The sequence below is a fragment of the Nerophis lumbriciformis genome, linkage group LG27 (genome assembly GCF_033978685.3).
Source record: "Nerophis lumbriciformis linkage group LG27, RoL_Nlum_v2.1, whole genome shotgun sequence".
Taxonomy (NCBI): Eukaryota; Metazoa; Chordata; class Actinopteri; order Syngnathiformes; family Syngnathidae; genus Nerophis; species Nerophis lumbriciformis.
The window spans coordinates 7118546-7135000 of NC_084574.2; the positions used below are offsets into that span (position 1 = coordinate 7118546).

Below are 16455 nucleotides of genomic sequence, written 5' to 3' on the forward strand. Positions count from 1 at the left end.
TATTGCACCATGTAGAGGCCTCTCAGCCGCAAAGCCACGCCCACATCTCTGCCTCTCAGTGTGACACTCTTACATCTTTCTCACTGCAGAAGAAGGAACCATGGCAGATGCTTTTAATGACAAATTAGTCACCATTCAATTCAAACTTAAATGTGATGAAAATTAGCTAAATGTGAGAAAAGTGAATTAAATTTCAGAAAAATATCTGCTAGAAAAGTGTGACTGAACTTTTACATTCGGCACCCTATAGCAAGGAGCCCAGATCATCTGCAAAAAGAAGATCCATCCATCTCCTACCGCTTGACCCTTTTGGGATCGCGGGGGGTGCTGGAGCCTATGCCAGCTGCACTTGGGCGGAAGGCGGGGGGGGGGGAGGGGGGGGGGGGGGGGGGGGTACACAGTGGCCTGGACAAGTCCCAAAAAGCAGATACGAGCAAAAAAATTGAATAGATCCTATACTTTATCAATAACAGATTTGTCGAATGATAGCAAGGATTATCCGTCGGTGGAGTTTCAAGAGATCTTGGAAAAGAACGAAGGTCTACAACTTCTTTTTGTGTGGCGGGGTCAAGGAAATTGCTATCAAGACTCTCTCGGATAAATCATACGTCATTTTGCTCAGGTAAGGTTGTAATTCATGATTTAACTTTGCGTCTTGCGAGAACGCGTCCATGTAAACAAACTACAGCTGACACCCGTGACTGCATATCCATTTAACAAACTAACAATTACTGAATCATAGGGGTGTGACGGTACACAAACATTTCGGTTCGGTACGTACCTCGGTTTAGAGGTCACGGTTGAGTTCATTTTCGGTACAGTAAGAAAACAACAAAATATAAAGTTTTTGATTATTTATTTACCAAATTTGCAAAATCTTCCACCAAAAATATTTTTCTTAGTGGAATATTTGATGTGAAGTAATCGGAACCTTGGATGGATCAATAATTCATAATAACATTGATTTTGATTCAATATTGTGTGTTGTCTGTCTATCTGTGTTGGCCCTGCGATGAGGTGGCGACTTGTCCAGGGTGTACCCCGCCTTCCGCCCGATTGTAGCTTAGATAGGCTCCAGCGCCCCCCGCGACCCCAAAGGGAATAAGCGGTAGGAAATGGATGGATGGATGGATTATGTTTTGAGCAAAGACAGTTTGAAAAAAAAAAAAAACAGCGTTGTTTTATTAGTCAACATTGCAACTTTTTCTAAATTACATTTAACCTTTAAGCTTTTTTATTTCACTTTTGTTATGTTTTTGTGTGTGTCATGTGCCGTGGGCCTTTAAAACATTAGCTGTGGGCCGCAAATGGCCTCCGGGGCACACTTTTGACACCCCTGCTATAGATAATAAAAAATCAAATGTGATAAATCTATGGATAAAAAGCAGAGCCTGGCGACGCATGCGCGTTTATCATAACTCTCTCTCTCTCTCTCTGTCTCTGCCCCTCCTTCACCAATGCTGCTGCACGCACAATTTGTTTTGTTTTTAACCCCTTCTTAACCCTGAACGTACATTGAAAATACACGCAACCCTAACTCAAAATGCCTGACATTTGAGGCATTTAAAAAACTCCGCCCTGACAGCTCCGCAAAAGAGGACATGTCCAGTGAAAAGAGGACGTATGGTCAGTCTATCCTAGCCCGTTAGATGCGTGCTGTGCCTTGGTGTGCATTGTTTACACAACGTACGTTACGCTACTTAATTTGTCCGTGTGGAAACTCGTTCGGTACACCTCCGAACCGAACTGACACCCCCGTACCGAAACGGTTCAATACAAATACACGTACCGTTACACCCCTACTGAATCATATTTAATTTTTGTCTTGTTGTCATATGAACTCTGACACATTTGTGTACAAAAACAACAAGAAGGGAAATGCAGAACCGGAAGTATCGGTTAAAAATGTAAACACAAGTAATAGAAAGATAATACTTCAATGGGAAATACTAAACGAGTAACGTATATTGAACAAACCTTTAACTAAGTGATTACTGCACACTTGTGCATTCTTTGACTCGGCTTGCTCTCTTGTTCTGGAGTGCATGCCACTTTTCTCATCGTCTTTTGTAAAATATTGCACTCTTCCGCCCTTCTTGACTACCGTATTTTTCGGACTATAAGTCGCAGTTTTTTTCTTAGTTTGGCCGGGGGTGCGACTTATACTCAGGAGCGACTTATGTGTGAAATTATTAACACATTATCGTAAAATATCAAATAACATTATTTAGCTCATTCACGTAAGAGACTAGATGTATAAGATTTCATGGGATTTAGCGATTAGGAGTGACAGATTGTTTGGTAAACGTATAGCATGTTCTATATGTTATAGTTATTTGAATGACTCTTACCATAATATGTTACGTTAACATACCAGTTGGTTATTTATGCCTCATATAACGTACACTTATTCAGCCTGTTGTTCACTATTCTTTATTTATTTTAAATTGCCTTTCAAATGTCTATTCTTGGTGTTGGCTTTTATCAAATACATTTCCCCAAAAAATGCGACTTATACTCCAGTGCGATTTATATATATTTTTTTCCTTCTTTATTATGCATTTTCGGCAGGAGCGACTTATACTCCGAAATATACGGTACCTCTTAAGGAACTCTGAATAAACCTTAACGCAATTTGAATGGTTCGTACAGCCGAAAACAACACAAGCATAAGTTGTACTTACGGCCTCCTTGACTGTCAAGGCCTCGTCCATCTTCGTCCTCATGTGGTCTCTTTGCTGAAGGGCGTCTTTTACCTTTTGCGTAAGTCGCGTCTGCATCTCCTTCGATTTTGTGAACAAGGACTTCATCTCCTTATACTAAATGTAAAGAATACATACATCAATATGTACTATTTTTTACATGTAAATATTATACTGGGATGTGTTCAGTACATACATGTGAAACGAGGTTGCTATGATCCTCTTGGACGAGCTCCTCCGTGTGCTTCATGTTAGAGAGAGCTGCATCAGTGTCACTGGCAAGAGACGTCTGTTGTGGAAAGTTTGCACATTTTACTTTTGCTGCATTCATTAACTTGGTGTTAGGATCCATTTTAACACCTAACAGTTGCAATAAAGTACACATTTAACTTTTTTGCAAATTTTGTTTTAAATGGTAAAAAGGTTGTTTATTATGATACATTTTATTTTTACAACACAACAAAGTCTGCAGACATTATTGATTCATAAGTACCCCATGGTAGCCTATGCATTTTTTTAAATAATATCCATTGAGCTCTACAGTGATACCAGCACATAAATAGGGCTATAGTTATCAATTATTTTAGTAATCGAGTAATCTACCGATTAGTTTGTTTGATTGAATTGGATAAATTGGATAAAACACACTTCATAGCCTCGGTGCGTATTTTAGGGAAAATCGTCTATTTAAACGATTTTTCTGCACACCATAGCTTTCGGTCTTTTTTTAAATAAATGCATATTATCAACATTAAAATTGCACTTTTAACGTGTGTGCATTAATAAAAATGTTTTTTTTAAATCTCTGCCACACAGATCAAGGCAATTTTGAGTCGTTATTACTGTATTTTAATGACATTCATTTAATGATGAATTGAAGAAACAGAATATAAATCAAAGCTTTTTGCCAATGAAATTGATTGATTAATCATTGCAGGCCTACACACAAGGTAATTGTAAACATTATAAATTGTTCTTTTGAACTTCCAGCAGTATTTCAGCATTCATTTTCAATATTATCTTACAGCTATTATTAATTAATTTAATAATTAAAAAAAACAAAACGCCATAAATAAAACTTTTAAGTATAAACACTAATGTGAATAACATTATATGTTAAAACAGCATTATCCTAAGTAATAAATCCCTAATATAAAAATATATCTACGTGAATCTTTGGGCACCACACGATTCGTTTCAATTCCTGGGGGTAACGATTCGATTTAGAATAGACTCTCGATTCAAAATCAATACTTTTTTTAATAACATTGCATGCCATTTCTTTGATTACCTGCATTCCACCATAAAATAGATGAACTACTCTGATAAATTTCTATATTACTAAAAAGTAAAAACTTTTTTTTTTTTAAATACAAAATTCTACCCAAACATTTAATAAAGTCAAATACAAATAAGGCAACAAGAAAAGTATCCAACATTGTCTACAGTAAATCTGTACAGCAGATATGGGCAACTACAACAACAGTGTGATTTGCCCGAGTGGCTGGACAGGACAGATTAAAAAAATAAAAAAATCGATTTTTTATTTGTTTGAAAAACGTGACAAAAAAAGATTAATTCAAAAATATTTTTTCTTTTTTTTGACATCCCTAACAATTATGTGTTAGGAAGCTGTTTGATTTTATGTTTTGATTACAGTATGTTAAATGTTGTTATTTTGTACTATGGAGATAAATACTGTAGATTTTTTAACTGAATATTAGAGATGTCCGATAATATCGGACTGCCGATATTAATAGGCCGATAAATGCTGTAAAATATAATATCGAAAATTATGGGTATCGGTTTCAAAAAGTACAATTTATGACTTTAAAACGCCGCTGTGTACACGGACGTAGGGAGAAGTACAGAGCGCCAATAAACCTTAAAGACTGCCCGGCCCAATCACATAATATCTTCGGCTTTTCACACACACAAGTGAATGCAAAGCATACTTGGTCAATAGCCATACAGGTCACACTGAGGGTGGCTGTACAAACAACTTTAACACTGTTACAAATATGCGCCACACTGTGAACCCACACCAAACAAGAATGACAAACACATTTCGGGAGAACATCCGCACCGTAACACAACATAAACACCACAGACTAATACACAGAACCCCTTGCAGCACTAACTCTTCCGGGACGCTACAATATACACCCCACCTCAACCCCTCCCCCCCACAAACCCCGCCCACCTCAACCTCCTCATGCTCTCTCAGGGATAGCAAGTCCCAAATTCCAAGCTGCTGTTTTGAGGCATGTTAAAAAAAAAAAATGCACTTTGTGACTTCAATAATAAATATGGAAGTGCCATGTTGGCATTTTTTTCCATAGCTTGAGTTGACTTGTTTTGGAAAACCTTGTTACGTTGTTTGATGCATCCAGCGGGCATCACAACAAAATTAGGCATATTAATGTGTTAATTCCACGACTGTATACTGTATTTTTCGGACTATAAGTCGCAGTTTTTTTTCATAGTTTGGCCGGGGGTGCGACTTATACTCAGGAGCGACTTATATGTGAAATTATTAACACATTACCGTAAAATGTCAAATAATATTATTGATCTCATTCACGTAAGAGACTAGACGTATAAGATTTCATGGGATTTAGCGATTAGGAGTGACAGATTGTTTGGTAAACGTATAGCATGTTCTATATGTTATAGTTATTTGAATGACTCTTACCATAATATGTTACGTTAACATACCAGTTGGTTATTTATGCCTCATATAACGTACACTTATTCAGCCTGTTGTTCACTATTCTTTATTTATTTTAAATTGCCTTTCAAATGTCTATTCTTCCTGTTGGCTTTTATCAAATACATTTCCCCCAAAAATGCGACTTATACACCAGTGCGACTTATATATGTTTTTTTCCTTCTTTATTATGCATTTTCGGACGGTGCGACTTATACTCCGAAAAATACGGTATATCGGTATCGGTTGATATCGGAATCGGTAATTAAGAGTTGGACAATATCGGAATATCGGATATGGGCAAAAAAGCCATTATCGGACATCTCTACTGAATATTCATTATCAAATAACTATTAACATAATTATTTAGCATTCAAATTAATTGAAACAATATTTTTTCACCACTTTTGGGGCACACTGATCAGTGTTTCCCACAGGACAGGCATCTATTTGTGGTGGTGTGGTCGGGGGGCGGGGGGTGACGGCGGCAGCGGCGATGACCAAGAAGAACGCGGAGTTGGAATATAAGTACAACACTTTATGTACATATTTAGCTCATTAAAATTACAGACAGGAAGGCGAGAAACACTTTATTTCAACAGACTCTGGCGCCGTACCTGTCGTCAAAACTCCAAAGACCGACTGCACAGTTGCGCTAACAAAATAAGAGTCTCAGAAAGCTGGCGTGCACAAGCTACGGAGTTTGCCGACAATGTATTTCTTGTAAAGTGTATACAAAGGAGTACAGAAGCTGGACAAATAAGATGCCAAAAACCAACCACTTTCATGTGGTATTGGACAGAAAGGAGGACTTTTTTTCTCCTCCATTCGAAAATGTGGACGTTATCAGCACCACTGTCTGATTAATATCAATGCAAGTCATCACAATCAGGTAATACACCAACTTATATTCTTGTCTTCATGAAAAAAAGGAATCTATATGTGTTAAACATGCTTGTATTATCTTTAAACACCTTTAACTTGTTAACAATATTAACTATATGTGTTAAACATGCTTGTATTATCTTTAAACACCTTTAACTTGTTAACAATATTAACTATATGTGTTAAACATGCTTGTATTGTCATTAAACACCTTTAACTTGTTAACAATATTAACTATATGTATTAAACATACTTGTATTATCATTAAACACCATTAATTTATTAACAATATGTGTTAAACATGCTTGTATTATCTTTAAACACCTTTAATTTATTAACAATATTAACTATATGTGTTAAACATGCTTGTATTATCATTAAACACCTTTAACTTGTTAACAAAAACATATATTTCATAAATAAGTAAATATAAATTATATATATGAATGAGGTAGATCCCCACGACTTGATCAATTGAAAAGTAGCTCGCCTGCAGAAAAAGTGTGAGCACCCCTGAGTTACACCCATCTGAACAGGTCAGCCACCTGTTTAAAGCCGGATCACAGTTGAAATCTTGAAATGAAGGGCCTTTAATGGCCAAAACATTAACCTGGACAACATTTTAACAGCTGGTTGGCTCAGATTTTATTCTTTTCATTGCATTCACATGCTGCAGTGGACAGTGGACAATTTAGCTTCATTATTAATGCAGTATCTGAAGCACCGTCTCCACGTGTGTTTATTGACAACAGGGTTATAACCTGGACACGTTAGCTCGTCGGTATGGTAACACGTGACGTGACAACAGCGGCGGTGTTAATGAAGCAGCGTCAGGCTGCTCACCGTGAGTGAAACGCTCGGTGAAATCGCGGATTAACGTTAAATATATGACGAGCCGCGAGCGATGCAGCTATAACTTATCTACCTACAACCTATATTACCCTCGTATTTTGATCCGGTCGGTCCGTTCTTTTAATCCGCCGTCTTCTTCTACTTCTGGCCCACCAGGTGAATTAAGTGCTATTGGCGGAGTTACAATGCATAGTAGGCTACCGCCACCTACTGCACCGGAGTTATAACTACAAGGTACATTCACAGACAGAGTCCCATTGCTTTTATGAGCGGTCGAGCGAGTCAAAAGCCGAAAAATCCATTTGTCGCGGACGTAATTCTTTCGTGGCGGGCCGCCACAAATAAATGAATGTGTGGGAAACACTGCTGATAATGGTAAGTAACTCAAATTCAACTGTATTAATTGTGTTAAGAAATTAACACTTATTTTGAGGTTGCAGAAGGAATACGCAAAAAGAAAAACAAGTTTTATGTTCACATTTATGCATTTTTTTTCAACTAAGGATAGAAATATTCAGAACCTTCTACAGCATGTGATGCAAAACAAATATTCAGGTACCCTCCAAAGCTTCAAAACCTTGAAATTCAAGTGTTGTCAAGCACCCGGTTTATTACAAGGCAGCTATTGTGAAACTTGTTTTCATCAAGACAAAAAGATGCGCAAGTATGATTACTAAAAGATGATTATCTGTTTCATTTTCCCCGCGCACACAACATAAAAGAGAAACAAACATCATGAATCTTCTCACCATGGTAACCCGCATGCCCTGCATGCACTGGACAAGTTCCTGAAGAGAAGTTGCGTCCTGCTCTAAGTCGCCAATCCTGTTCAACGCCTCCGTGTAAAGATCTCTGTACATGGTGGTCTGGGTGAGGCACACACAAAAGTCAATAAAACAATAAAAATGAAAAAAGTTGTCATATCTAGTTCTACGAAGTCGTCGTCATTCACCTGGCTGAGTTCAGTGTGGTCCGTCTGCACCAGCTTGTCACGCAGGTCCGACAGCAGCGGGCCGGCAGGATGACTGTGGACTCTGGCCATTGCCTGCTGCTGCACTAAGGCCTCCACCATGATCATGCTGGACCTCAGCCTCTGCTCCAGCTCCTTTCTTGGGAGACATTCCAGGCTGCCTGGGGCAACGCTGGCAACGCACACGCAGAGAGTGAGAGGAGATATTTTGGTATGTACACTACATTTCAGGGAATTTGCGGATTTTCTTTCCCTGCTAATTGGTATAGGACTTGTTTGTTTTATGGTAACTTGAACAGAAAGTGGTTTGATGGCGCTACCTGCAGGGAAATAAGAGTGCTGCAGCTATAAATCCATCTAAGGGGCGTTGTTGCCTCACAAGCAATTGACTCAAAATGTTGTAGTAAAACTGGATGTAAAATGTGTTTAATAAGTGTTAGAAATATTAAAGCTCAGGGTTTAAAATATTAAAAACAGGCATTCTTCTGGGTTTCTTATGGGTGCGTCCATTAGTCAGGTTTTGCCATTCCCTGGGGAGGTTGGACCTAGTGTCAACTTGTGACTATTTTTAGGGACCGCAATGTCCCTTTGGGACAGAGGACCCTATTGTAATTGTAAGGTTTTATTATTATTATACCGGCCGCCTCTTTGAGCTGTAATTCGACCCCCTTAACATGCTTCAAAACTCACCATATTTGACACACACATCAGGATTGGCGAAAATTGCCATCTAATCAAAAAACCAAACCCCACAACTCAAAATTGCGCTCTGGCGCCCCCTAAGAAAAAACACAGACAAAACTGCTTGTAACTTCCGGTAAGAATGTCGTAGAGACATGAAACAAAAACCTCTATGTAGGTCTGACTTAGACCTAGATTTCATACACTAACATCCTTCAGCGAAAATCAACAGGAAGTTGGCAATTCCCCCTTCAAAACAAAAGTTTACTAAAAACAGTCACTTTTGCCTCTTTGAGCTGTAATTTGACCCCCTTAACATGCTTCAAAACTCACCAAACTGGACACACACACCAGGACTGGCAAAAATTGCGATCTAATAAAAAACCCAACCCCAAAACTCAAAATTGCGCTATAGTGCCCCCTAGGAAGAAAACACAGACACAACTGCTCCTAGGAAGAAAACTCAGACAAAACTGCCTGTAACTTCCAGTAGGAATGTCTTAGAGACATGAAACAAATACCTCTATGTAGGGCTCACTTAGACCTACATTTCATATATTGACAACCTCCAGCAAAAATCCACAGGAAGTTTGCAATTCCCCCTTCAAAACCAAAGTTTTGTAAAAACCGGTCACCTTTTTTCAAACATTATCTCCTCTGAGCGTGTTTGTCATGTCGGCTTCAAACTAGCACAGAAGAGAGATTGAACCCTTCTGATTAAAAGTTGACGAAAGAGTTTTAATTACTGCTCCGGTTTGGATTTTATGTGCCGTCAAAGTCGGTCCCGTCCATCGCTGCTTGCCGCTTTAATTTTTTATTGTGTTGTAAAAGAATAAAAGTGCAAATACATTTTTTTTTTAATAAAAATGTGTAAAATAATAGTCTGTTCTTAATGTTTAATACATACAGGATATATAATTTTACCACTTAATTTCCACATCTAATTTCTTATTTTACTGAAAATAAAATATATCCATCCATCCATCCATTTTCTACCGCTTATTCCCTTCAGGGTCGCAGGGGGCGCTGGAGCCTATCTCAGCTACAATCGGGCGGAAGGCGGGGTACACCCTGGACAAGTCGCCACCTCATCGCAGAAAATAAAATATAAATATATTATATTACATACTAACTATACTTTTGGCACTGTAATTAATTGTTGAATTTGTGTGGTATGTGTGTATTTATAGAACCTAATTGGTAATGTTTTGTGTTATATTTCTAAAAAATAAAATACATACTGTATCTTAGGCAATACTTTATGTATTGCATGGTACTATAATTGACTTTGAGCTCACTCTTTTTTTATTATGTGATTTTTTTTTCTTAACCCCTGGGATTTAGATGAATAGAATAAGCAAAGTAAGTAAGCAAACATGTTTTTCTTTTAAAATATAAAAAAATGTATTATTATTATTGCAATGGAATTAAATCATACAAATTAAAAAATAAATAAAATTAAAGCTGCAAGCAGCGATGGACGGGACCGACTTTGACGGCACATAAAATCCAAACCGGAGCAGTAATTAAAACTCTTTGGTCAACTTTTAATCAGAAGGGTTCAATCTCTCTCCTGTGCTAGTTTGAAGCCGACACGACAAACGCGCTCAGAGGAGATAATGTTTGAAAAAAGGCGACCGGTTTTTACAAAACTTTTGTTTTGAAGGGGGAATTGCCAACTTTCTGTTGATTTTTGCTGAAAGATGTCAGTGTATGAAATCTAGATCTTAGTCAGACCTACATAGAGGTTTTTGTTTCATGTCTCTACAACATTCCTACTGGAAGTTACAAGCAGTTTTGTCTGAGTTTTCTTCCTAGGAGCAGTTGTGTCTGTTTTCTTCCTCGGGGGTGCTAGAGTGCAGTTTTGATTTTTGGGGTTGGGTTTTTATTAGATCGCAATTTTTGCCAGTCCTGATGTGTGTGTCCAGTTTGGTGAGTTTTGAAGCATGTTAAGGGGGTCAAATTACAGCTCAAAGAGGCAAAAGTGACTGTTTTTACAAAACTTTTATTTTGAAGGGGGAATTACCAACTTCCTGTTGATTTTTGCTGAAGGATGTCAGTGTATGAAATGTAGGTGTAAATCAGACCTACATAGAGGTTTTTGTTTCATGTCTCTACAACATTCCTAACGGAAGTTACGAGCAGTTTTGTCTGTTTTTTCCTAGGGGGCGCTAGAGCGCAATTTTGAGTTTTGGGGTTTGGTTTTTTTATTAGATAGCAATTTTTGCCAGTCCTGATATGTGTGTCAAATATGGTGAGTTTTGAAGCATGTTAAGGGGGTCAAATTACAGCTCAAGGAGGCGGCGGAATAATAATAATAAAACCTTACAATTACAATAGGGTCCTCTGTCCCAAAGGGACATTGCGGTCCCTAAAAATCAAACTCCTTTGTACATAATGCATAAACCACAGTTACATTTCTGAAAATTAGAAGATTCATTTAAAGGGAAAAAAAGAAACCATTTAGTCAGATATGTATTCCTTGTGATAGAGAGAGTAAAGTTTTAGGATCTTTAGCAATGATTATTACCATGATCAATATATAGTAGTAATTAATACTTACTTCCACAGGAGAGGATCGGTGAGACTGCATGCGTCCGCTGTGGAGAACTTCCTCTTCCTCTCAAACTGTCCTGATGTGTTTAGACTCTGATCCCACATTTTAACAGGGGTGCTGCCCACACAGGCGTTGTGGGATTTCACAGGAGCAGCAGCAGCAGCAGCAGCAGCAGCAAAAGGAGATACATTGAGGCCCACTTTCCCCGACGCAAGGATGAGGAACTCGCCCATCTGCTGTAGTTGCTTCTGGAGCGGACCCTCGGTAATGAGCCGCCCAGGGGCAAGACCTGACACCTGCGGCCCCAATTGGGGGACAACGGCAGGCACCTTACTGAAATCTTCATCTGCTTGCAGGACTGGACTCGGCTGGGGTTTGTTGCAGAGGGTGGTGGAGTTAAAGAGGGGGCTGGGCATGGGGCTCTCCAAGATGTCCGCCCACAAACGACCCAAAACGGGACCCCCTGGAGCCACCAGGCTCTTTTCAAAGACAGAATCCTCTCCGAGCTGCAGGGCCACCGAGACACACCCCGAGAGGACTTTGAGGACATCGGGGAGATTGTCGGCCGAAGGGTTGTCTACAGAGTTTGGACAGGGTGGTCTATCCTCAGATGAACCGAGTGCACTGTCCTGTGCTTCGCTTACTTCGGTGGGAGTGCCAGTGCCGAGGTGAGAGGGTGAGCTGCCATTATGATGTGAGGGGAGTTGGTCTGGTGTCTCAAAACAAACCGGATCATTCGACAAAGTCTCGTTGGACGCATGTGTTGAACAGGAGACCTCAAAGTCTTGGCTGGAGCTCTTTTGAATAACGAGATGTTCCTCATTAGCCTGCAGGAGTTGGGAGGACACAGCTTGTTCCTCACCTGGAATACCTATCGTCCCTTGTCCGACAGTGTCCACGTTGAGAGGATCCGGGCCGCAAGGTTCCGCGACACATGTTGAGGGGCCATCATGCTCCAAATGTTCACTGCAGAGCTTTCCATCAGCAGGTAAAATGCTCAGATCTTGAGGAATGATTGGAACAACATCAGCTGGCAAAGGAAGAATCTCCTCTGCTGTCGGAACGCTGTCTGGGATTTCTACTCCACCCCCAGAGGAGATGAAAGTCCCGACGGTCACGTCGCAGACCGCACCAGAAGACTTCTCACCACATTCATAATTACAATACGGATGATCGACGTGTTCATCTGCTGGACCCAAATGGCTGGCCTCAAAGAGGTTGCTGGAGTTGATGCTCTTGTCCTGTACAAGATCTCCAGCAGGAAGAAGAATAGTTGCATCCAGCGATCTACCAGTGGCGTCCAAAACTTCCACCTCGCCGCCATCACAGGCAAAAGACTTCCAAGTCAGATCCACAGCAGCTTCATAGACATTAGCATCAGCTGGGTGGCAGTAGGGATGTTCCGCGTGGTTGCCGCATGGTGACCCAAGCTCACTGGCAATGGAGTAGTCTTTTTCGCAAGCAGAAGACACAGATTGCTGGTCCTCACGCAACACAACATGGTCGCCATCGTCGTCTGCCTCACACAATGAAGATTGGCCAAGTTCGACTTCACCGCCAGAGCAGATGAAGGATTTAAAAGTGACATCTCCCAGCATGTAGGACGTCAGTTCAGTAGTGGAACCAATGGGTTGTGTAAAATTGGCGGATGGCGTAGAGCGCAGGATACGAGAAATAGCACCCTCCTGAGGACAGGCGAAAATAAACAAATAATATTATTTCGCTTCATTAATCATTTTATTTTATTGTACTTTTGGAATTCTATGAAATCTACAGTATTTTTTCTCTTTTCAGTGTAAAAAATAATACCAAAAAAAGCTACTTTATTCAGCCAATTATCAATTTTTGTAGTTACATAATTTTTCACATAATCTTAGTAACAATTACCATAAGTACCATCATGTACCGTATTTTTCGGACTACAAGTCGCACTGGAGTATAAGTCGCATTTTTGGAGGAAATTTGTTTGATAAAAGCCAACACCAAGAATAGACATTTGAAAGGCAATTTAAAATAAATAAAGAATAGTGAACAACAGGCTGAATAAGTGTACGTTATATGAGGCATAAATAACCAACTGGTATGTTAACGTAACATATTATGGTAAGAGTCATTCAAATAACTATAACATATAGAACATGCTATACGTTTACCAAACAATCTGTCACTCCTAATCGCTAAATCCCATGAAATCTTATACGTCTAGTCTCTTACGTGAATGAGCTAAATAATATTATTACTCCTGAGTATAAGTCGCACCCCCGGCCAAACTGTGAAAAAAACTGCGACTTGTAGTCCGAAAAATACGGTATTTAAAATTGGAATAGAAGCTTTTGTGCAATAAGACTTGACTATATCGTTTTCTTTTTCAGAGTAGAAAATGCACCAAAAAAACTACTTTATTCTCCTAAAATACACACACATGAATGTGATATTTTAAAATTTGTATTTAACCTTTCACTATATCTATAGCTGTTACATCTAATGTTTTGTTGTTTTTTTAATGTGAACAAAAATTACTTCAAAACTAGACTTATTCACCTGATTCTAAAATGCTCTAGTACTATCAAACAGTAAAGAATATTATTTAAATGCAACTATGCTGGTTTACAATATTTTTATAATATAAAAAAATATATTATTTTTTGTTTAAGGAATTAGAAAAACCCAGCATTACAATTTATTTTATTTCTACTGGTATTATTATTTTCTTAAATTAAACACATTGGCTTACTATGTTTTGTTACAATTATACAATTTTATTTACTTAATACACTGAGCACAAAAATAATCGCAACACTTTTGTTTTTGCTCCCATTTTATATGAGTTGAACTCAAAGATCTAAAACCTTTACTATATACACAAAATACCTATTCCTCTCAAATATTGTTCACAAATCTGTGTCAGTGAGCATTCCTTCTTTGCCAAGATAATCCATCCCACCTCACAGGTGTGGCATATCAAGATGCTAATTAAACAGCATGATTACTGCACAGGTGTGCCTTAGGCTGCCCACAATAAAAAGCCACTCTGAAATGTCCAGTTTTATCACACAGCACAATGCCACAGATGTCCCAAGTTCTGAGGGAGCATGCTGACTGCAGGAATATCCACTAGAGCTGTCGCCCGTGAATTCAATGTTCCCTTTTTCTCCCGTAAGCCATCTCCAAAGGCATTTTCAGAGAATTTGGCAGTACATCCAATCAGCCTCACAACCGCACAACACGTGTAACCCACACCAGCAGGTGCACCTCTATGATTGCCAGAAACCAGCCACCCAGACAGCTGATGCAACAGTTGGTTTGCATAGCCAAATAATGTCTGCACAAACTGTGAGAAACCGTCCCAGGGAAGCTCATCAGCATGCTTTTCGTCCTCACTGGTGTCTCAACCTGACTGCAGGTCGTTGTCGTAAACAGCTTGAGTGGGCAAAAGTTCACATTCGATGGCGTCTGGCACGTTGGAGAGGTGTCCTCTTCACAGACGAATTACTGTTTAAGGCAGATGGGAGACAGCGTGTGTGGCAGAGCGGTTTGCTGATGTCAATGTTGTGAATGATGTGGCCCATGGTGGGGGTGGGGTTATGGTATGGCCAGGCGTATGTTATGGACAGCAAACGCAAGTGCATTTTATTGATGGCATTTTGAATGCACAGAGATACCGTGACAAAATCCTGAGGCCCATTGTTGTGCCATTCACCCGACACCATCACCTCATGTTGCAGCATGACCATGCACGCCCCCATGTTGCATGGATCTGTACACAATTCCTGCAAGGTGAAAACATCCCAGTTCTTGCATGGCCAGCATACTCACCAGACATGTCACCCGTTGAGCATGTTTGGGATGCTGTGAATCGGCATATAAGACAGCGTGTTCCTGTTCCTGCCAATATCCAGCAACTAAGCACAGCCATTGAAGAGGAGTGGACCAACATCCCACAGGCCACAATCAACAACCTGATCAACTCTATGCGAAGATGTTTTGAACTATGTGAGGCCAATGGTGGCCACACCAGATACTGACTAATTTTCTGACCCCATCCATCCATCTTCTTCCGCTTATCCCAACTAGGGTCGCGGGGGAAGCAGCCTAAGCAGGGAAGCCCAGACTTTCCTCTCCCCAGTCACTTCGTCCAGCTCTTCCAGAGGGATCCCGAGGCGTTCCCAGGCCAGCCGGGAGACATAGTCTTCCCAATGTGTCCTGGGTCTTCCCCGTGGCCTCTTACCGGTCGGACGTGCCCTAAACACCTCCCTAGGGAGGCGTTCGGGTGGCATCCTGACCAGATGCCCGAACCACCTCATCTGGCTCCTCTCGATGTGGAGGAGCAGCGGCTTTACTTTGAGCTCCCCTCGGATGGCAGAGCTTCTCACCCTATCTCTAAGGGAGAGCCCCGCCACCCGGCGGAGGAAACTCATTTCGGCCGCTTGTACCCGTGATCTTGTCCTTTTGGTCATAACCCAAAGCTCATGACCATAGGTGAGGATGGGAACGTAGATCGACCGGTAAATTGAGAGCTTTGCCTTCCGGCTCAGCTCCTTCTTCACCACAACGGATCGATACAGCGTCCGCATTACTGAAGACGCCGCACCGATCCGCCTGTCGATCTCACGATCCACTCTTCCCTCACTCGTGAACAAGACTCCGAGGTACTTGAACTCCTCCACTTGGGGCAAGATCTCCTCCCCAACCCGGAGATGGCACTCCACCCTTTTCCGGGCGAGAACCATGGACTCGGACTTGGAGGTGCTGATTCTCATCCCAGTCGCTTCACACTCGGCTGCGAACCGATCCAGTGAGAGCTGAAGATCCTGGCCAGATGAAGCCATCAGGACCACATCATCTGCAAAAAGCAGAGACCTAATCCTGCTGCCACCAAACCGGATCCCCTCAACGCCTTGACTGCGCCTAGAAATTCTGTCCATAAAAGTTATGAACAGAATGGGTGACAAAGGGCAGCCTTGGCGGAGTCCAACCCTCACTGGAAACGTGTCCGACTTACTGCCGGCAATGCGGACCAAGCTCTGACAATGATCATATGGGGAGCGGACCGACTGATTGGTGGAACGGAGTGAACGTCACCAGTGACTGTATTTGT

General features: G+C 40.6%; 1 protein-coding gene across 1 annotated transcript in view; it reads right to left on the minus strand.

The window, feature by feature from the left end:
* spag5 (sperm associated antigen 5) overlaps window positions 1-16455 on the minus strand; it is a 53740-nt gene that overhangs the window by 32716 nt on the left and 4569 nt on the right. The window contains exons 3-7 of the mRNA XM_061922936.2: window positions 11364-13042; window positions 8102-8291; window positions 7899-8015; window positions 2899-2991; window positions 2685-2819 (exon numbers count right to left, since the gene is read on the minus strand). Coding sequence (XP_061778920.1) covers window positions 2685-2819; window positions 2899-2991; window positions 7899-8015; window positions 8102-8291; window positions 11364-13042 — 2214 coding nt within the window. The remainder of the gene's footprint in view (window positions 1-2684; window positions 2820-2898; window positions 2992-7898; window positions 8016-8101; window positions 8292-11363; window positions 13043-16455) is intronic.